Below are 23256 nucleotides of genomic sequence, written 5' to 3'. Positions count from 1 at the left end.
GGTAAGCATTCTCCAAGGCGGCCTTCGAGACACACGACAACGCAAAATCGTCGAGCAGAAATTGATAGCCAAGTTCCGCACCCATGAGGACGGCCTCAACCGGGATCTTGGGTTCATGTCACACTACACGTAACCCCACCAGCGAACAAATGTTATCTGTTTTTAATATAACGGGTCATTGACTGTCTTCCTTCTCTCTCTCTTTTTTTTTGGGGGGTTTGTATATTCGGTGGCCTTTTAGGTGACACCTTTCTGTCTGCTCACTGTGATTGCCTTGGCAATGGGCAGTAATCACCAGGCATTGTTCTGTGATTTTCAAATGCGAAGGATTCGAAAATTTCATTTCCACACCGTTCACCTGAGGAAGGAGGAAGCCTCCGAAAGCTTGTGGAATTTAAAATAAATTTGTTGGACTATAACTTGGTGTTGTAAAATTGTTTACAATTGTCAACCCCAGTCCATCACCGGCATCTCCACATCATGTTTCTCAAGTCACTGTTGTACACTACGCACTGCAGTTCTTTTGAATGAGTCATTGTCTCATTACATACGGCTGACATGGTGTAGAAGGTTAAAAAAGTGCTAATTGCAATTTGAAAGTAAAGAAAGAAAGACTTGCATTTCTATAGCACCTTTCACGACCTCAGGACGTCCCAAAGCTCTTTACAGCCAATTAAGTACTTTTGAAGTGTAGGAGTGTAGGAAACGCGACAGCCAAATTGCGTACAGCAAGGTCCCACAAAGAGCAATGACATCATAACCAGATAATCTGTCTAAATGATGATGGTTGAGGGATAAATATTGGCCAGGGCACCAAGGGGGATCTCCCCTGCTCTTCTTCTAAATGGTGCCATGGGATCTTTTATATCCAACTGAGAGGGCAGACAGGGCCTCGGTATAGCCTCTCATCTGAAAGACAGGACCTCCGACAGTGTAGTACTCCCATAGCACTGCACTGAAGCATCAGCCTAGCTATTGTGCTCAGGTCTTTGGAGTCAGACTTGAACCCACAACCTTCTAACTCAGAGGTGACAGTGCTACCAGCTGAGGCACAGCTGACACTGTTTGCAAGTTCACAAGGTACTCAACTGTAAATGGGCGACACTACAGAAGCCAGGTGAAGTCTACTGGAAAGTGCAACACAGTCACAGGCCTCCAACCCAACACAAATATGCACAGTGAGCAGTTTGGGCAATAAAACAAAATAACAAATACAAATAGCTTAGAGTTTGGTTTAAAGGAAATGCTGGTTTTAATGAAACTCATTGTTCAGATTCCTGGAACTCATTGTACAGGTTCCTGCCCATCAAACAGATCATGTGATTTCCTATGCAGTCCATGACGGCACAGCTTCCGTGAATCATATTTTGCTGATGATTCGCCTTCTTGCTCCTTCCTCATTAAAGGTGGCATTCAGCTGTTGCTAAGAGACTTTATCTAGTTACTGCAGTTCTGTTATAGAAAATATTTTTCCACTGAAGCATTAGCTACCAGGAACAAGTGGAACGGCTTAAGGATAATTTTTAAAAATCACATGAAGCCAGAATCTCCTAAATATTCCTTATTCCATGTCAGTATAATTAAATATTGGGCAGGGGGTTAAATCAATATGGTTCCTTGTCACCAAAACCTGAAGAAATGAAATATAAAATTAGCTAGTGTTAAATATGCCTGAGACTACAACTGCCCTGTTGCTGCAGTTAGGAATTGCACTGTTTAATGAGGAAATGAACTTTATCGAATAGGAAGATTGCTCCTTCGATCCCTTGTCTGTGTTGAGTTGGCTGATCTCAGTTGAGGTGCTACAATACAGAGAGAAGAAAAAAAAACAGGTTTCATGCACCTGTTTGTCACCCTGTGAATCATGCTGGAAAGTGGAAGTGTGTGGACAGAGGGCAAAGCAGGAGATCGGGATCAGGATCAGGCTCACTTGTGGTTGAATAGAATCTCACTGTCTGGCTCATGGATAAAGAATGGCCACTTGCACAAGATTCTGGAGAATGGCTGGTGCCCTTGGGTCCATATCCCAGTGAAAGTCAATGCCTTCAGGAAAGGAAAAAGAAAGAAATAACTTGCATTTATATAGCACCTTTCAGGACCTCAGGACGTCCCAAAGCGCTTTACAGCTAATGAATTGCTTTTGAAGTGTAGTCACTGTTGTAATGTAGGAAACACTGCAGCCAATATGCAGCAAGGTCCCACAAACAGCAATGTGATAATGAGCAGATAATCTGTTTTTAGTTATGTTGGTTGACGGATAAATATTGGCCAGGACACTGGGGAGAACGACCCGGCTGTTCTTCAAAATAGTGCCATGGGATCTTTTACATCCACCTGAGATGCAGACGGGGCCTCGGTCTCATCCGAAAAACAGTACCTCCAACAGTGCAACACTCCCTCATAAGGGAGAAAGTTGAAAGCAAAAATGCCTAGCAGTTTTAGTGCAGAAATTCTCTGAAGAGCAGGCAGCTTTCCCATGTACTGAGAATCATATTTCTCTGTTCAGACACCATACCAGAAAGCAGTAAAAATATCCCCTTCAAAAATACAGTAAACTCTTTTGAACAAATGGTTTGTCACAGAATTGTTTGACATATATCCAGAATGTTCACTTATCAAGGATTAGAATCTTCACTTATCAAGGATTTCTGATGAAACAGCTGTTGGGATGTTTTCCTCACTGTACTTCACTAAGGCTGGGAATTTCCTTTGAGCTGCTCGGGTTCAGCTGCCACAGGTTCACTTGAGGTGCTGCAGAATCCCAGTTTGTGCACGTAAATGGGATTTCCACCACATTTACGGTGAAGTTAGGGCAGCAGAGCAGGAGGAGCCCGGGGGCAGGCAGGTTATTGGGATCAACTGGCTGAAGTATCCAATTTTTTTTGTCTTTCCGCCTCTATCGCATTTCATTCTCTTTGGCCATTTTTCCATTTTAAATTTCCTATGAATGTTGTGTTTTAAAACCGAAATCAGATAGGGCATAGTCAGCATCGGTCCCATGTCATTTTCAGGGTCAACCCTTAAGTTGAATTAGATCAGCGAGTTGCCATTGCAAAATGCTCCCCCGTCAGGCAACTCTGACGATCCGGATTCTTTCCCCTCAGTCTGGTTCAGTAATAACTGAAGTCGAATACATTTTAAAATTCAACACATCTTTAATAGCAGGGTTCTTAGTCTGCAGCATTGATTTGGACTCCTGATAGAGTCCCTCTATGCTGGCAGAGCAAGAACAACAACATACAGAAATCCACACGTTTTTATACTAATCAATAGGGGTTGGAACATACTTAACGAGGGTCAACACCAATCATAAGCCAGGCATAGGTTGCCATGCGAGGTTACATTATTTCCGGCCAATCATAAATCATCATGTGCTGACCATGTTGCTGTTAGACATCAAAGGGGATACTTCCTCACCTTCCAACTTGGAATGTTCTTCCCTGTTCCTTCTGTTCCTTATCTCCCAACCTGGAATGTCTTTCAACTTTGGCTAAGCTCGTTACCTATATTGATCTGCCATAAACATGGAGACATTCAGACCAGTCCTTGACTCACATCAAAGACCTATCATTGATAAGACAATGCAGGCCTGCTGACTAAGCAAACATATGGCCCAGCAGGAGGGCCAGGCCACTTGTATCAATCTCAGTTACTAACTAATTAACCCTTTCTAACCATTTTGCATTCTGCTTCTTTGCCACGTAGGCATTTTAATATTTTACCGAAAACTGACCACGTAGGGATTCTCAACTCGACGATTAGGAGGATGGGAAATCCATTTATACAGGCAGAACAAGGGCTCAGTTTAACATGTCATTCAAAGGAGGGTACCTAACACAGTACAGCCCTTCCTCAGGAGTGTCAGCCTAATCTCAGGTCCTGGAATGGGGCTTGAACCCGATAGAGTGCTACCACTTGTGGCCAGGTTAAAGGATGAAACTGTCCACTTAAGAATGCAATACAATGGATGGAATCAATTATAAAAATAAAATTATAAAGTCAACTGCAGCATATTAGTGAAATAGAAAACTTGCATAAAAACTAAATCATTTTGCTGATCTACTGAGAGTTCAAGTGTATCATAGAATCATAGAATCATAGAAGTTACAACATGGAAACAGGCCCTTCGGCCCAACATGTCCATGTCGCCCAGTTTATACCACTAAGCTAGTCCCAATTGCCTGCACTTGGCCCATATCCCTCGATACCCATCTTCCCCATGTAACTGTCCAAATGCTTTTTAAAAGACAAAATTGTACCCGCCTCTACTACTGCCTCTGGCAGCTCGTTCCAGACACTCACCACCCTTTGAGTGAAAAAATTGCCCCTCTGGATCCTTTTGTATCTCTCCCCTCTCACCTTAAATCTGTGCCCCCTCGTTATAGACTCCCCTACCTTTGGGAAAAGATTTTGACTATCGACCTTATCTATGCCCCTCATTATTTTATAGACTTCTATAAGATCACCCCTTAACCTCCTACTCTCCAGGGAATAAAGTCCCAGTCTGTCTAACCTCTCCCTGTAAGTCAAACCATCAAGTCCCGGTAGCATCCTAGTAAATCTTTTCTGCACTCTTTCTAGTTTAATAATATCCTTTCTATAATAGGGTGACCAGAACTGTACACAGTAGTCCAAGTGTGGCCTCACCAATGCCCTGTACAACTTCAACAAGACATCCCAACTCCTGCATTCAATGTTCTGACCAATGAAACCAAGCATGCTGAATGCCTTCTTCACCACCCTATCCACCTGTGACTCCACTTTCAAGGAGCTATGAATCTGTACTCCTAGATCTCTTTGTTCTATAACTCTCCCCAACGCCCTACCATTAACGGAGTAGGTCCTGGCCCGATTCGATCTACCAAAATGCATCACCTCACATTTATCTAAATTAAACTCCATCTGCCATTCATCGGCCCACTGGCCCAATTTATCAAGATCCCGTTGCAATCCTAGATAACCTTCTTCACTGTCCACAATGCCACCAATCTTGGTGTCATCTGCAAACTTACTAACCATGCCTCCTAAATTCTCATCCAAATCATTAATATAAATAACAAATAACAGCGGACCCAGCACCGATCCCTGAGGCACACCGCTGGACACAGGCATCCAGTTTGAAAAACAACCCTCGACAACCACCCTCTGTCTTCTGTCGTCAAGCCAATTTTGTATCCAATTGGCTACCTCACCTTGGATCCCATGAGATTTAACCTTATGTATCATAGTAATTTAACAAAATCTTAAGCAATCATGGATTTATAAAAGACAAGAAGCAATAATGGAAATGAGAGTAGGAGGACAGATTGTGATGCAGTGTGTAATTCGAATTTACAGAATGTGTGGAAATCAACAATGCAGAGAATTCAGTGAGAAGAAGAGCAATTCAGTAATGTCAACCCAATGATAGAGAAAGAACAGGGGAATTGTCCATGTGCCAATTCAAACAGCGGGTTACTCACTGTCTCCAGTTTAAAGGGCATTGAGCAGAATCTGCAAATAGAGGCCACTTTTCAGATGCATTTCATTCGTCCTCCTCTGCATTCTGGACAAATAAAATTGCTCAATGAATCACTACCCTGTTCATTTGTTTAACAGAGATGGCGCTTGTTCAATTCATAATAGGGTAGAAGGTAGAACGGGGATGGGGTAAACAGTGGAATTGTGGCTTGAGTTCTGATCTCTTTTTGCTACTGATGAAAGTTTATTGGAAGAAGTAGGAAGGTCCCAAGTTCTACGCCTGGTCTATGCTGAGTTTGGCGACCCCAGCTGGAGCAGCAGCAGGGGCTCTGCAATTGGCCTCAATACCTCTGAGCTGGGCAAATGAAAAAACAGCCAAGGTTCCCATTCCTGAACCTTACCTAATGACCCCTGCTAGAAAGTGCACGTGGACATTAGGTGAGAACAGGATGCCCTCCACGGTTGAATAGTCTATGAACACTCACTATCTAGGCTCACACACAAAGGATAGTCATTTGGGCACCTATGGAATGGTACTTAACTAGAGTCAGCACCTTGAGAACGAAGGGGGAGAAAGCTAGAAGAAACACTATTATTCATTGAAAATCTTGATAACCAGCTCACATCAGAGAATAGAAATAAGTGGATAAATGGGCTCCTAGTTAAAGAAAACAGACTTTTGGTATTATGTTCATATATAGTCAAAATGTTCATATAGCTCACTCAAAACTGTGACTGTCTGGTCCCAGATGGGCAGGAGGCAACCCTTACTGTAAGCTGATGGTTAAAGCTCGGGGTTGGGGGCAAAGGGTGGGACAGAGAGAAGTAGACCTTTTTTTTAGCCAATAAGTGAAACACTTTGTACATCTTTTGTTGGTAGTTTTAAATGTTTTTTTAAAGGGGGCATGCATTCATGATCATGGTATGCTGAACAAATTTCATTCAACCTTACAATGTTTGTTTATTCTGACTGTAAGCATTAAGCTAAACTAATGATAATGATTCTACATGGGGGTCACCACCTGGTCCATTTTTGAGCACAGTGTCTGTTTTAAAAAAATTTTTAATAGAAACTGGTCATGGATTATTTTTCACCCAGTCTCGTAAGGTTTACGCTAACCTATCAAAACCAGACTGACCTGAACTGTTCCCATGGCTGCAAAACTAAATTGGGCTTCCAAATAAAGTTTAGCACCACCAGCAAGAAGAGGAGCAGCACTGAAGTAAATACACTCCATGAATGCTGAGGCTACACGATAACTGAAATAAATGACCTAAAGACAATTTATAAATAGTTTGTTTCCTGAACCACCCCACCCCAGACCAACCCCATCATCTAACTGGTTTTGGACATAGTTAAAAATAAAGGACAACCCAAATTCTACACTTCAAACCTGATGGTGCAGATAGTTTTTTTTTATTCGTTCATGGGATATAGGCGTCGCTGGCAAGGCCAGCATTTATTGCCCATCCCTAATTGCCCTTGAGAAGGTGGTGGTGAGCCGCCTTCTTGAACCGCTGCAGTCCGTGTGGTGACGGTTCTCCCACAGTGCTGTTAGGAAGGGAGTTCCAGGATTTTGACCCAGCGATGATGAAGGAACGACGATATATTTCCAAGTCGGGATGGTGTGTGACTTGGAGGGGAACGTGCAGGTGGTGTTGTTCCCATGTGCCTACTGCTCTTGTCCTTCTAGGTGGTAGAGGTCACGGGTTTGGGTAGTACACAGTCTTAAGCTCCCCAATTGAAAGGAAAAGGTTCCCCATTCTCCCATGACTTTTCCTCGATGCAACTGCCTTCCTCAGGTTGCCAAATCAGCAAGGAACCAGCCCTGCTCTTAAAACAAAGAGAAAAGTGTGGATCCAATAGACAGTCCTTAAGCAGTTTTAGGACATGATTTGCAGCCGGTATCTGGAAAGCTATGGGCAGTAGTTAAAATCATTGCCAGGTGCACAAAAATGGATACGTCAGCACTTAGAGATCAAAAGAGGATTAACAGAGCATAAGCAAATACCCAGCAGTGCGAAAATCCTTCATCTTTAATGATAGCGCACTTTTATCTCAATGTCCAGGGAAATGCAGCACCAGGAGGCAATAAATCCAAAGGACAGTTTACAACAAAGCAAACACACAAAGTCTCTCGTTTCTCATGTATGCAATCAACTTTGAACTTTGCTTCAGTGGGCTCCTGCTATTGAGTGGTAGGGCTGGGAATATTAAACACATTTTTTCATACTCCTATCTTCTCTGCATCACGGGAACTACGTGGCTTGTTCACATGATTGAAGTGTAAAAATAATGTTCCATCCTACTCATATTCAAGATCATTATATCAGTTCAAAAGTAGATAATTGGATCAGCTCAAGGGTATTCCTCTTATCTTATCAGGACAGTTGTTTTTTTTTCCCATCCTCTTCTGATGCTGGTAACTCATGCTGGGACATAGGCCTTTCCATCCCTCCAGCTGTCTGACCCAAGTGCCTATTTTTCATGCATGATCACAGAGTATCAGTAGGCCTTTTGACCACAATGGCTGTATGTTTTTGATAGAGTACATTTTTCCCAGTGGAGTCCCTGAAGCTTTGCAAAGCCAGGAGGATCTGATGATGTTTTTGTTGAAATCTATATAAATCATTGGACCCCACCCCAACCCCACCCTCCACACACAAAGACATCACACCTCAGCCCAATTCTGTCCTCATCCGGTCTCCGCACATGCAGTTCCAGCAGCGGTCGCCAGATAGCAATCGAGGACATGAGAGACAAAAAGATAGACTGAAAATGATAGAAATCTAAAAAACACACAAAATGCTGGAAATATACAACAGGCCCATCGGCAAAAGATAAAAGACAGGTTAACATTTCAGGCTGATGAAGGGCCTCAAATCAAAATGTGAACCTGTTTTTAACCAGGATCATGAACTCTGGCTCATTTTTCTGCTCCCCATTTTGGGGATACTGAAGACAATTGTAATGTGCCATCACCATGACAGATGAGATCAATTAATTCAGCATCTAATACAACAGGGAGCTATCATATGACCTCAGTTCAATAGTACAGTTTAAAGGGGTACTATCTCTCTGTACAGTCCTGCAAGATAATTATTTGTTTTATGAATGAATAAAGATATAACCTCAACACAATAACCTAATTGCATCACTGGCCACATCTGCCCTCAAGATTTCATATTTACAAATCCATTAAAATAAAAGATGGCCTGTGTGATATTAAGGGAACTGGTCCAGATAAACTGAAAAGGAAAATTGGCAAATAAGACAATGCACAAACAATGAAAAACATTCGAAAACGAAATGGGTAGGGTAGACTAGACATATTCCCAGAAGAAGCAAAGGTGGTTCAATAAAAGCTGGAGTTCCTTAGATGAGAACCAAAATTAAAATTAAAATGAGACTTAAAAAGAGGCATATGACAAATCTAGAACTAATAGGGAGAGTGATGCACAGAGGTCGTTTTCCCAAAACAGGGTCAATGATCCTATAAAGTATAAAAGCACCTTTATTTTTTTTTAATTCATTCTGGGGATGTGGGCATTGCTAGCAAGGCCAGCATTTATTGCCCATCCCTACTTGCCCTTGAGAACAATTTTACAACACCAAGTTATAGTCCAGCAATTTTATTTTAAATTCACAAGCTTTCGGAGATTTTCTCCTTCCTCAGGCAAATGTTTCAAGATCTCCTTCTATGTGGAGATCCCAGTCCATCACCGGCATCTCCACATCATGCCCTTGAGAAGGTGGTGGTGAGCCGCCTTCTTAAAAATATTAAGGTCAGATTCCAGAATCTGAAAACTACAAAGCTCCTTGTAGCACCAGTTTGTATTGGAGCAGACACTCTAGCTAAGTTGTGGAAATGATTAAGCTTGGTTTGGGTTGCTCCTGCAGGTTCAATGGTGAATGAATTGAGCCATATAAACCCAGAAGGCCCCAGGATTGAATTGGTGCATTGATCTCAGCCAGGGCAGGGTGATGGTATTAGAATCACCTCCAACTTCCCTGAGCTATCAAGAAGGAAAAAGAATAATTTCAGCCAGACCTCCTGCTCCTGTGACAAAAGCAAAATACTGCAGATACTGGAAATCTGAAATAAACACAGAAAACACTGGAAAACACTCAGCAGGTCAGGCAGCATCTGTGGAGAGAGAAACAGTTAACTTTTCAAGTCAATGACCCGCCCGTACTTGGAAATATGCACAGATGTGTATGTCACATAAGGACAATCAGACACACATAAAGAATGACGACATGGGTGAAGTACCAGGGGATTTCCTGTGAAACTGTACCATAGCCTAAGTCACCACCATTTTGACAGAAGAAACTGCTGGGGTAAAACAATACATTGGATCATTTTTGTAAAGGAGTGCTTATGAGATCAAAATACTAAAAACTTTCGTGTTGTTCTTATTTAGATAGTTAACACAACTCAGGAATTATTGCAACCATCACTGCCTTCTCTATACAGTAATTGTCTTCTGTTTTTTGGGTTTCAGTTTTTATTCAATTTAGGTCAAAAAAATCTGAAATTGGCAGGGAATTTATTTGGGTTAAAAATAAAACAATGTGCATAGTCAGAAAACTTCAGATTTAATCAGGAGAACAATTTTGGAAGGAACAACTATACTTTAAACAAATAATAAGTATTTGTCTATTTATTTTGACTGTTTCTATAAACTGTAATGTTAAAAGGCGTGGATAGGCATTATTAGCTGTCTGCTCTGTGCCTGTCTCCTTGGAATTTTGTTCAACTATCTGGCGGTAATTTTAACTTTCGGTGGTGGTGTGTTGCAGCGACATTGGATTGGCTGCCATTGACTTCAACGCAAAGGAAAATCAAGCAAGGTGTATAATGGACAGCCAATCTGATATCGGCCCTTTTACGCCACCTTTGAAAGTTAAAAAATACCCCGTGTGTGATAAAGGCAACCAAAGGGGTGCTCTGTGTTGATGCTTCCTACCGATACAGGGAGAAGGTGACGTCCTCCTTGCACAGAACAGGGAAAGCAGCTGTGCATTTCACATGAGAACTGCAGTACGTGCTTTAAACAGTTTAATCAGCTTTCGGAGGATGATTATTGGGTTTAATCAGATATACTTTTTTTTATTACGCTCATTAGTTACATGTTGGCATATTGCAAGCAGGGCATATTGTACACATGGTATCATTCATTGATTGTGAAGCACTTAGCGACAATGTGATATGGTACTATATAAATTCCAGTTCTTACTGTATACGCAGTACACGGTGGCAATAAGTGAGCTTTGCTGAGTTGCTGTCGTTGACAACCCTAGAAGCTGATTTCCAAGTGCTGGTAGTGGCATTACTGTGCTTGTCCAGTCAGAAACTGGTGAGTATTGGTTATGCCAAGGCTTTGACAATTAACCTATTCAGGTGGAGTGAAGTGCCTGGTATGCAACTTGTGTGGGGTTACTGCTGACATACCAGCCAATCACTGGCAGTGGGCAAGTACCGAGGATCACATTGTGTGCAAGGTAAAGCCTAGAGGGATGTATTTTTGAGTTGATATTTGTTGGGCCTGGAGACAACACCCCATTAAGGCTGGGATCTGGATGAGGCCAATGATTTTGCAGCAGTTCCTTAGATCCTTGATCAAGTTATTCCGTGGAGTTCCTTAGATCCTTGATCAAGTTATTCCGTGATCAAGTTATTGCCTCCACTGTCAACCTTTGGAGCATCCGGTTTCCCTCTCTTTTTACACTTTGCCAGGAAATTTAGTTCTGTGCTACTACAGTTAAGAAGGGTTAAGTGATCAGTGTCCTGATGTGTTGTGAAGGATTCAGTAGCATCTTTTATGGAGCTGCAGAGCCAGGTTGAGTAATGTATGGAATACCGGATGTTTTTCTGCAGTGTATGCTTTAATCCTATAAATTCCTTCTATTTCCTTAAGTCTGGGGAGAAAGTTCTCCATATGTGGCTGCCCTGTCAGGTGAGCTAGCTTTTGGTTCTGGCCCTCTGCAGGATTGCTTTGTTTTTCATTCTCGGGATGTGGGCTTCACTTGTAAGGCCGAATTAATGCCCATCCTTAGTTGCCCTGAGAAGGTGATGGTGGGCCTTCTTAAACCACTGGTAGCAATTTGATACAACTAAGTAGTTTACTAGGCCACTTCAGAGGGCAGCTAAGAGTCAACCACGTTGGTGTGGGACTGGAGTCACAATAAGGCTAAACCAGGTAAGGATGGCAGATTTCCTTCCCTAAAGGACACTGGTGGATCAGTTGAGTTTGTCTTGATCGTTCAGATATTTGGCCACAGTTGGTTTGGGATGGGTTAGGGAGGACAAATATCCAGTATGCTCACTCGACTACTAGGTCAACTGGATTAAGTTCCAGTAGCTTACTGAAGATTGTTCGGTTGGAGTTGACTGTCTCAATTTCTGCAGTTCCCTTGACTCCAAAGTTTCTGACCTGGTTTCTTCGTTCAGTTGTCAAGATTATCCAGTTTCTGTGATGACTTGGTTGTTGCAGCCCACATGCGCCATGTACTATTCCAGTGTGAAGAAACAGTCCTCGACTTCAATAATTCACACCTGCCAATCCTATGGTTTCCCGCCTACAGGGAGCTGCTTTCATACATATGGCAATCAAGGTGTTAGTCATCTTCACCACAAATCCTCTGAACACAGCAGACATTATTACAAGGAGTCCAGTGGGTTGGGGGGGGGGGTCTAGAGACAGTATGTGACAGCTGCTTAGATTACTCTCTGGCTGTGGTATGTTGTCCTGGCCTGGAGCTGGTGGATCTGTGTGAGGCTTTGTTGCCCTTAACGCACTTATAGGTCTTCCACAGCTTTGCATGGGAACTTCTTACGGGTAATTTTGACTGGACGATATCGATCCTGCCCAGTTATACATTTCGTCTGATTTTCATTTCCAAAAAGTAAAACCGGGATAGATGTATAACAGGCGAATGAATCGATATCGGCCGCTTTACACTAACACCCAAAGTCAAAATTACCCCCATGGCGTGGGTGCTTGCAGGACAGTGAAGGAAAGGAAGTGAATCTGACACACCTAGCCAGTCTGGTTATATGTGAATCTAGTCTGCATTGTGGACACCCACATCCTGAAAACAAGCTAAAAAATAAAATCTTGTTTGTAACGTTCATGTAGTGCAAGGGGCTGCTATGCTGCAACTTTCTTGGCTCCACATGCTACTGCCTGCCCCTGGCCTCCTAGAGACCAGGTTCCAACTTGCTTCAGCTGTTTTTGCTCAGACTGGCAGCTTCCTGAATTTCAGGGGTTCAGCAGTCCTGCGTGGCTGTTGCTGCGTTCCCCTCCCCCCCCAGATTTCTTAGCACTGGAGTCCAATTAATGAGAAGGGGATAACACATCTTTTTGACATGGTGAGGTATCATGGTCTTCAGAGAAAGTCGGAGAGAGCAGCAGCAAGGATAACAGTCAACACGTGGCCATCATTGCTTGCACTGCAGTAGAAGTTCCCAGTCAGATTTAACCCTAACAACAGGCAACTTACCAATAATAAACAATTTTAATAACCCAAGAAATGCTCCACCATATTGTTTCCCTCAAATTAGTATTTTGGCTCCAGGTTTCCTTTTTTGCCCATTCTTATTCCCTAATTATGTGCCTCATCCTTCTGATTCTTGCCAGTATTGGAATACTGTGCAGCAGTATCATTTCATGCCCTTAAATTGCTGCAGTTTAATTTTCTCTTTCACAAGATATTACTGTATTCCTCAAAAGGTTACCCAGCATTAATGTAGCCTTATTTATAGCTCTAAATGATTTTTGCCCCTTTTCCTAACCCACACCCCAAAAAAGGACAATACTTGCAAATCTGCTCCTATACTTATGAGTCAGCTACTGGTAGTTCTGAAACCTGGGACAACTTGCTGGTAGGAGGGGGGGAAGGGGGGAGGACGAAGTCACTGGTTTTCACCTTGCAACACTCTCAGTAACAGCTCACCACACTGGGAAGTGCAGCTATAAATCTACACCCAAACAATACATAGCAAAACACAAAGCAGCATCAATAATTGTATCACTCAGTTTCATTTTAAAACATTGCTTTGGAATGGGAATGTAGTGCAGCTTTGAGTTCACTTATTAACTGACATTGCTGGGCAGGTTATCTGATCATTCATCTTATTGCTGTTTGTGGGATCTTACTGTGCATAAAATGGCTGCCGCATTTGCCCACATATCAGTCACTGCACTTCAAAGTATATGTGAAACATGGAAGATATAACTGAGATGCAATTAAGGCACTACATAAAGTTAAATCTTTTCTTAGAGAATTGGAATATCAAATGCACATTTCCACCAGCACTTAAACAGAAAAAGCTTTTAATTTTTTTAAAGACATAATTCATACTTTGTACAATGATTAACTAAAACAGGACTATTCACATTCAGAAACAGCCTAATACCACCAATGCGGAGAGGACATTATGACACATTTAAACCTGTAACAAAAAAAACAGGAAATTAAAGGTCCTATACATGACTTACAATGTAATTTCCAGCTCACATATACATCTAAGCATCACACCAAAACAGATCACGTTACAGAATTTTATACAAAGAACATGTTTTAAAAAGGGTCCGAGCAATGTTCATTTGTTATCAGATTGCACACTGTTCTTCCCGCAATCATCATTCGGTTTTCACATTACCCAAAGCAGTGGGACTGAGGCTCTGTGTATTTTCAGATCTGGAGCGTTTAGCATCTGGTGACTTGCAAGAAGGATCATTTGATGGAGAAGGTCTCTCTAAAACATTTAAAACATTTTTTGTAATTATAAAGTGTAACTTTGGCCCAACAAAGAAGTGCACACACGTCGATGTCAGATAAGGACAGAACTCTGCTACAATGCCTCCCCAGTCGAATAACCTGGCGACACTCTCCATCAAGGCCACAACGCGAATAACAGCTACTTCAGCAAACAACTGGAGAGCACCCAGCATCGATGGAACCATATCCCAGCAAGGAGATAATGCCCTCAAGGTGGTGGAGAAAACTCAATGACAGCTTTACCCAAGGAGAAAATTTATTCTTGAACCCACACAGGAATTCTTTCTTCACATAACTTGTTTTGGAGAGTCCTTCCGTTGAAACATCCATTTCCTTCCAGCAGCTGTAAGAAGTGTTTCAACAGAAGGGCTCCTCCCCAAACTAAGGTACGTGATTAAAGATTGCCTGGATGGGTTCAGGCAGAGCTGCTGCATCCGCGTCTAATTATTCCAACCTCAAAAACTAAATTCCTGCAACTTCCCCTTCCCCTCCCCAGCCCCCGCCAATACCACAGTTTCTCCCTTTCGACTCTTTCTCTCTCTCTCTCTCCCACCACCACTACCAGTGACTCTCATCAGGCACCAGCTGCTCTCCAGTATCTCATCAACGTGGCCACTTTTCATATGTGAACTGTGACAGTGAACGTCAGCAGGCATCCCGGCCCAAGCCTGTCCTCATCTGAACCACACACTAGCATGTTGCAGCATGGTCAGGAGGAGGAACTCTGGCTGATTCATTTTCCCTTTCACAGTCCAGGGAAGTGGGGGCCAGTCATACACCACTACCCTGACTGAAAGCAGCTAACTCGGCATACACCAGGCATTGAACAAATTACCCAGGTACCGTAGATTTAAAACAAAGTAGCCTGACCCGAGTTTGATTAGACTATTTTAAAGCATTTTCTGGAACACTATTCCGAAAGTTAAATATAGTCTTAACCACTTTGATCAACATATGACAAAAAAAAATCACAATCATTGAAATTACAGCACAGGAAACTGCCATTTGGCTCATCAGTCCCACGCTGGTGCTAGAATTTCAACTGGAGCCAGCTGCTCTTAAGAGTTTCAATGATAAAGGCCATGCTTCAAGTTTGGTTGGTTGCTGGCCAAAGAGAATCACATTCACCATGGAATCACATACTCACCACGTGCTACTTTTTCTGTTTGTGTTGAGGGTGGTGTTGCTGTCACCTGGGATGAACTTGGGTTCACAGGAGTCAGTGAGATTCGCCTAGGAAAGAGTCAGAGGTTTTGACTGAAAGCACCCAGAAATACAAAAGCACAGCATAACCAGCCGACCATCACAAAATGCACAAAACTTCAAGACCAAAACAGCTCCTCTTCACGACTTCCTTTCTTCAGTCGGTTCTAAGAAACAGACATGGGTCAGTAGGCATTGCACGGTGCTACTATGCTGCATGCAGCTGTCCCAAGCTCCGTTTGCCCTGCTCCTTTGAAATGTGGAGCCGATTGAAGTGCCAGTCAGCACAATATTGTTTAAAAGCCCGATGGTGGTGGGTGGGGTGTGCCCTTAGTCTCTGGTGGATCGTGCACACACAGGCAGTCTTCTCCCATCAGCAGCTACGTAGAGTACAGAGGATATGATTGTATAGCGGGTATGGTACAAGCAAATTGTGAAACCAAATTCAAATAGATCTGGCAATATATTTATTCTCCCATTCTCTCACATTTTCAGTCATTTCCCCTCCCTAGACTAGAGAAAGCAGGCAAGAAAAATGGACTCTTCGAATGCTTTTCTACCAGCAGCTGCCATGCTGGAGCAGCAGAGCTAGAGTGAACCTCACTGTTACTCGTCCTGCCTTTCCCCCTCCCCCCTCCTGCCTCTAGCTAAGATCAGCAGTGGACATAAATGCCAATCTAACACTTACATTTATATGGCGAATTTAAATTCAATCAATTAAATAACAACTGGAATAAAAAAAACTAGTATCAGTAATGGTGGCCATGAAACTACCGGATTGTCGTAAAAACCCATCTGGTTCACTAATATCCTTTAGGGAAAGAAACCTGCCATCCTTATCCGGTCTGGCCTATATGTGACTCCAGACCCACAGCAATGTGGTTCATTCTTAACTGCCTTCTGAAATGGCCTAGCAAGTCACTCAGTTGTATTATCTTGTTACGGAAAGTCACAATAAGAATAAAGCCGGACGGACCACCCAGCTTCGGATCACTAGGCACCGGACACGACAAAGGCAAAGCAAGCCCAGTCGACCCTGCAAAGTCCTCCTGACTAACATCTGGGGACTTGTGCCAAAATTGGGAGAGCTGTCCCACAGACTAGTCAAGCAACAGCCTGACATAGCCATATTTTTTTTTTAAATTTGTTCACGGGATGTTGGCGTCGCTGGCAAGGCCAGCATTTATTGCCCATCTCTAATTGCCCTCGAGAAGGTGGTGGTGAGCCGCCTTCTTGAACCGCTGCAGTCCGTGTGGTGACGGTTCTCCCACAGTGCTGTTAGGAAGGGAGTTCCAGGATTTTGACCCAGCGACAATGAAGGAACGGCGATATATTTCCAAGTCGGGATGGTGTGTGACTTGGAGGGGAACGTGCAGGTGGTGTTGTTCCCATGTGCCTGCTGCTCTTGTCCTTCCAGGTGGTAGAGGTCGCGGGTTTGGGAGGTGCTGTCGAAGAAGCCTTGGCGAGTTGCTGCAGTGCATCCTGTGGATGGTACACACTGCAGCCAAAGTGCGCCGGTGGTGAAGGGAGTGAATGTTTAGGGTGGTGGATGGGGTGCCAATCAAGCGGGCTGCTTTATCTTGGATGGTGTCGAGCTTCTTGAGTGTTGTTGGAGCTGCACTCATCCAGGCAAGTGGAGAGTATTCCATCACACTCCTGACTTGTGCCTTGTAGATGGTGGAAAGGCTTTCGGGAGTCAGGAGGTGAGTCACTCGCCGTAGAATACCCAGCCTCTGACCTGCTCTCGTAGCCACAGTATTTATGTGGCTGGTCCAGTTCAGTTTCTGGTCAATGGTGACCCCCAGGATGTTGATGGTGGGGGATTCGGCGATGGTAATGCCGTTGAATGTCAAGGGGAGGTGGTTAGACTCTCTCTTGTTGGAGATGGTCATTGCCTGGCACTTATCTGGCATGAATGTTACTTGCCACTTATGAGCCCAAGCCTGGATGTTGTCCAGGTCTTGCTGCATGCGGACTCGGACTGCTTCATTATTTGAGGGGTTGCGAATGGAACTGAACACTGTGCAGTCATCAGCGAACATCCCCATTTCTGACCTTATGATGGAGGGAAGGTCATTGATGAAGCAGCTGAAGATGGTTGGGCCTAGGACACTGCCCTGAGGAACTTCTGCAGCAATGTCCTGGGGCTGAGATGATTGGCCTCCAACAACCACTACCATCTTCCTTTGTGCTAGGTATGACTCCAGCCACTGGAGAGTTTTCCCCGATTCCCATTGATTTCAGTTTTACTAGGGCTCCTTGGTGCCACACTCGGTCAAATGCTGCCTTGATGTCAAGGGCAGTCACTCTCACCTCACCTCACAGAATGATAGCTTTCAGCCAACGTCCCAGACTCCTCCATCACCATACCTGGGTATGTCCTGTCCCACCGGCCGGACAGACCGACTAGAGGTGGTGGCACAGTGGTATAAAGTCAGGGAGTGGCCCTGGGAGTCCTCAACATTGACTCCGGACCCCATGAAATCTCTTGATATCAGGTCAAACATGGGCAAGGAAATCTCCTGCAGATTACCACCTACCGCTCTCCCTCAGCTGATGAATCAGTCCTCATCCATGTTAAGCACAACTTGAAGGAAGCACTGAGGGTAGCAAGGGCACAAAATATACTATGGGTGGGGGACTTCAATGTCCATCACCAAGCTGGCCAAGTCCTGAAGGACATAGCTGCTAGACTGGGCCTGCAGCAAGTGGTGAATGAACCAACACGAGGGAAAAATCTACTTGACCTCATCCTCACCAATCTACCTGTCGCAGATGCATCTGTCCATGACAGTATTGGTAGGAGTGACCGTCGCACAGTCCTCGTGGAGACGAAGTCCCGTCTTCGCACTGAGGACACCATCCAACGTGTTGTGTGGCACTACCACCGTGCTAAATGGGATAGATTCAGAACAGATCTAGCAGTTCAAACTGGACATCCATGAGGCACTGTGGGCCAGCAGCAGAATTGCATTCCAGCACAATCTGTAACCTCATGGCCCGGCATATTCCTCACTCTACCATTACCAACTAGCCAGGGGATCAGCCCTGGTTCAATGAAGAGTGTAGAAGAGCATGCCAGGAGCAGCACTATGCATACCTAAAATTGAGGTGCCAACCTGATGAAGCTAAAACACAGGATTACATGCATGCTAAACAGCAGAAACAACATGCTGTAGACAGAGCTAAGCGATTCCACAACCAACAGATCAGATCAAAGCTCTGCAGTCCTGCCACATCCAGTCGTGAATGGTGGTGGACAATTAAATAACTAACGGGAGGAGGAGGCTCCGTGAACATCCCCATCCTCGATGAAGGCAGAGTCCAGCATGAGTGCAAAAGGCAAGGCTGAAGCGTTTGCAATCATCTTCAGCCAGAAGTGCCGAGCGGATGATCCATCTCGGCCTCCTCCCGATATCCCCACCATCATAGAAGCCAGTCTTCAGCCAATTCAATGACCATCTCCAAGAGAGTCTAACCATCTCCCCTTGACATTCAACGGCATTAACATCGCCGAATCCCCCACCATCAACATTCTGGGGGTTACCATTGACCAGAAACTTAACTGGACCAGCCACGTAAATACTGTGGCTACAAAAGCAGGTCAGAGGCTGGGTATTCTGCGGCGAGTGACTCATCTCCTGACTCCCCAAAGCCTTTCCACCATCGACAAGGCACAAGTCAGGAGTGTGATGGAATACTCTCCACTTGCCTGGATGAGTGCAGCTCCAACAACACTCAAGAAGCTCGACACCATCCAGGAAAAATCAGCCCGCTTGATTGGCACCCCATCCACCACCCTAAACATTCACTCCCTTCACCACCGGCGCACTGTGGCTGCAGTATGTACCATCCACAGGATGCACTGCAGCAACTTGCCAAGGCTTCTTCGGCAGCACCTCCCAAACCCGCGACCTCTACCACCTAGAAGGACAAGGGCAGCAGGCATATGGGAACAACACCACCTGCACGATCCCCTTCAAGTCACACGCCATCCCGACTTGGAAATATATCGCCGTTCCTTCATCGTTGCTGGGTCAAAATCCTGGAACTCCCTACCTAACAGCACTGTGGGAGAACCTTCACCACACGGACTGCAGCGGTTCAAGATGGCGGCTCACCACCACGTACTGAAGGGCTATTAGGGATGGGCAATAAATGCTGGCCTCGCCAGCGACGCCCACATCCCATGAACGAATAAAAAAAAAAATTTTGCCTTTCACATAACAAAAAAAAAAAATCGCCCAAGGCGCTTTCGAGCAGTTGACCTCAATAAGAAGTAGGAAAGAAGTTGAGGGAAGTGACCGTAAGAACAGTGGGGAGTTACGATTAATGTTTTCTCACTTGAGCTGCGGTTCAGCTTTACCTGGTCACTGGTGCATTGTTGGGTTTACTCCAGGCCTCCAGCGTATTCAAAGTGATCCTCCTGGACTGAGCGGTTTTGTTGCCCTGAGCAGCAGCCTGGAGAGGTTTTGTGTCCGATAAGGCTGGAGAAGCTCTGGTAGAGAGAGGAGTACTGGGGGGCTCTTTAGCAGGGATTGCTGCTGCGGGTGCTTTCAGCTGAGTAGGGGTAGCAGAGTCATTTTGATCCACATTTCTGTTGGGAGTGCTGCACTCTGTCTGCTTTGCGGTTACAGGAGTCATCCTGTTTGCTTGACCCTTCTTCAGCTTCTTCTCGGAGATGCTCGGGGTCTGCATGGAGAGCACTGGCTTTTCTTTCAGAGGGACACCTAATTCATCTTTCTCGAACGTGATAAAGGAGCAGTATCCATCTGTGGACGATATAGTGAAGAAAGTCCCATCTCTCGACCTAGTTAAAAGGATTTGAAGCAAAAATTTCAGCAACTTTCCTCAGAAACTGTCCATTTAAAATGTATTTAATACAACAAAGGGGAAAAAACCAGGGAACTTCTCAGTTTAAAAACCACCTGAACTGCTTAGAGGCTCAAACTGAAATTCCACAGGAACGTCCCAAAAAATTACATATTCAACTGTCAGTTGAATTTTTTTTTTAATAAAAGTTAGAATCATAGAAGTTTACAACATGGAAACAGGCCTTTCGGCCCAACATGTCCATGTCGCCCAGTTTATACCACTAAGCTAGTGCCAGTTGCCTGCACTTGGCCCATATCCCTCTATACCCATCTTACCCATGTAACTGTCCAAATGCTTTTTAAAAGACAAAATTGTACCCGCCTCTACTACTGCCTCTGGCAGCTCGTTCCAGACACTCACCACCCTTTGAGTGAAAAAATTGCCCCTCTGGACCCTTTTGTATCTCTCCCCTCTCACCTTAAATCTATGCCCCCTCATTATAGACTCCCCTACCTTTGGGAAAAGATTTTGACTATCTACCTTATCTATGCCCCTCATTATTTTGTAGACTTCTATAAGATCACCCCTAAACCTCCTACTCTCCAGGGAAAAAAGTCTCAGTCTATCCAACCTCTCCCTATAAGTCAAACCATCAAGTCCCGGTAGCATCCTAGTAAATCTTTTCTGCACTCTTTCTAGTTTAATAATATCCTTTCTATAATAGGGTGACCAGAACTGTACACAGTATTCCAAGTGTGGCCTTACTAATGTCTTGTACAACTTCAACAAGACATCCCAACTCCTGTATTCAATGTTCTGACCAATGAAACCAAGCATGCCGAATGCCTTCTTCACCACCCTATCCACCTGTGACTCCACTTTCAAGGAGCTATGAACCTGTACTCCTAGATCTCTTTGTTCTATAACTCTCCCCAACGCCCTACCATTAACGGAGTAGGTCCTGGCCCGATTCGATCTGCCAAAATGCATCACCTCACATTTATCTAAATTAAACTCCATCTGCCATTCATCAGCCCACTGGCCCAATTTATCAAGATCCCGTTGCAATCCTAGATAACCTTCTTCACTGTCCACAATGCCACCAATCTTGGTGTCATCTGCAAACTTACTAACCATGCCTCCTAAATTCTCATCCAAATCATTAATATAAATAACAAACAACAGCGGACCCAGCACCGATCCCTGAGGCACACCGCTGGTCACAGGCCTCCAGTTTGAAAAACAACCCTCTACAACCACCCTCTGTCTTCAATCCAATTTTGTATCCAATTGGCTACCTCACCTTGGATCCCGTGAGATTTAACCTTATGTAACAACCTACCATGCGGTATCTTGTCAAAGGCTTTGCTAAAGTCCATGTAGACCACGTCTACTGCACAGCCCTCATCTATCTTCTTGGTTACCCCTTCAAAAAACTCAATCAAATTCGTGAGACATGATTTTCCTCTCACAAAACCATGCTGACTGTTCCTAATTAGTCCCTGCCTCTCCAAATGCCTGTAGATTCTGTCCCTCAGAATACCCTCTAACAACTTACCCACTACAGATGTCAGGCTCACTGGTCTGTAGTTCCCAGGCTTTTCCCTGCCGCCCTTCTTAAACAAAGGCACAACATTTGCTACCCTCCAATCTTCAGGCACCTCACCTGTAGCTGTCGATGATTCAAATATCTCTGCTAGGGGACCCGCAATTTCCTCCCTAACCTCCCATAACGTCCTGGGATACATTTCATCAGGTCCCGGAGATTTATCTACCTTGATGCGCGTTAAGACTTCCAGCGCCTCCCTCTCTGTAATATATACACTCCTCAAGACATCACTATTTATCTCCCCAAGTTCCCCAACATCCATGCCTTTCTCAACCGTAAATACCGATGTGAAATATTCATTTAGGATCTCTCCCATCTCTTGTGGTTCCGCACATGGATGACCTTGTTGATCCTTAAGAGGCCCTACTCTCTCCCTAGTTACTCTTTTGCCCTTTACGTATTTGTAGAAGCTCTTTGGATTCTCCTTTGCCTTATCTGCCAAAGCAATCTCATGTCCCCTTTTTGCCCTCCTGATTTCTCTCTTAACTCTACTCCGGCAATCTCTATACTCTTCAAGGGATCCACTTGATCCCAGCTGTCTATGCATGTCATATGCCTCCTTCTTCTTTTTGACTAGGGCCTCAATCTCCCGAGTCATCCAAGGTTCCCTACTTCTACCAGCCTTGCCCTTCACTTTATAAGGAATGTGCTTACCCTGAACCCTGGTTAACACACTTTTGAAAGCCTCCCACTTACCAGACGTCCCTTTGCCTGCCAACAGACTCTCCCAATCAACTTCTGAAAGTTCCTGTCTAATACCATCAAAATTGGCCTTTCCCCAATTTAGAATTTTAACTTTTGGGCCAGACCTATCATTCTCCATAGCTATCTTAAAACTAATGGAATTATGATCACTGGTCCCAAAGCGATCCCTCACTAACACTTCTGTCACCTGCCCTTCCTTATTTCCCAAGAGGAGGTCAAGTTTTGCCCCCTCTCTAGTCGGGCCATCCACATACTGAATGAGAAATTCCTCCTGAATACACAACAAATTTCTCTCCATCCAAGCCCCTAATGCTATGGCTGTCCCAGTCAATGTTGGGAAAGTTAAAGTCCCCTACTATTACCACCCTATTTTTCTTGCAGCTGTCTGTAATCTCCTTACATATTTGCTCCTCAATTTCCCGTTGACTATTTGGGGGTCTGTAGTACAATCCTATCAAAGTGATCTCTCCCTTCTTATTTTTCAGTTCTACCCACAGTTGAACATTTTGGGCGATTAGGTTTTGAGTGGTTTTCTCAGAATTATTCCTGGACAAATTAATTATTTAAGAGTTGATTTTATGAACAATTTCCAATTGATCCTAAAATTCATTGTTAACTTTCACTCCAACTTGGATGAAAGTCATTTGGACTATTTACAGGCAACATACAATTTGAA

General features: G+C 44.1%; 1 protein-coding gene across 2 annotated transcripts in view; it reads right to left on the bottom strand.

The window, feature by feature from the left end:
• Nucleotides 1–13803: 13803 nt before the first annotated feature.
• The window catches only part of chaf1b (chromatin assembly factor 1, subunit B), a 48638-nt gene continuing 39185 nt past the window's right edge, over nt 13804–23256 (bottom strand). For both annotated transcript variants that reach the window (XM_067992378.1, XM_067992379.1), the window contains exons 12-14: nt 19818–20261; nt 15396–15481; nt 13804–14225 (exon numbers count right to left, since the gene is read on the bottom strand). In XM_067992378.1, the coding sequence (XP_067848479.1) occupies nt 14110–14225; nt 15396–15481; nt 19818–20261 (646 nt within the window). In that variant the 3' untranslated portion in view covers nt 13804–14109. The remainder of the gene's footprint in view (nt 14226–15395; nt 15482–19817; nt 20262–23256) is intronic.

The sequence above is a fragment of the Heptranchias perlo genome, chromosome 11 (assembly GCF_035084215.1).
Source record: "Heptranchias perlo isolate sHepPer1 chromosome 11, sHepPer1.hap1, whole genome shotgun sequence".
Taxonomy (NCBI): Eukaryota; Metazoa; Chordata; class Chondrichthyes; order Hexanchiformes; family Hexanchidae; genus Heptranchias; species Heptranchias perlo.
This window is presented reverse-complemented; position numbering and strand designations above follow the sequence as displayed.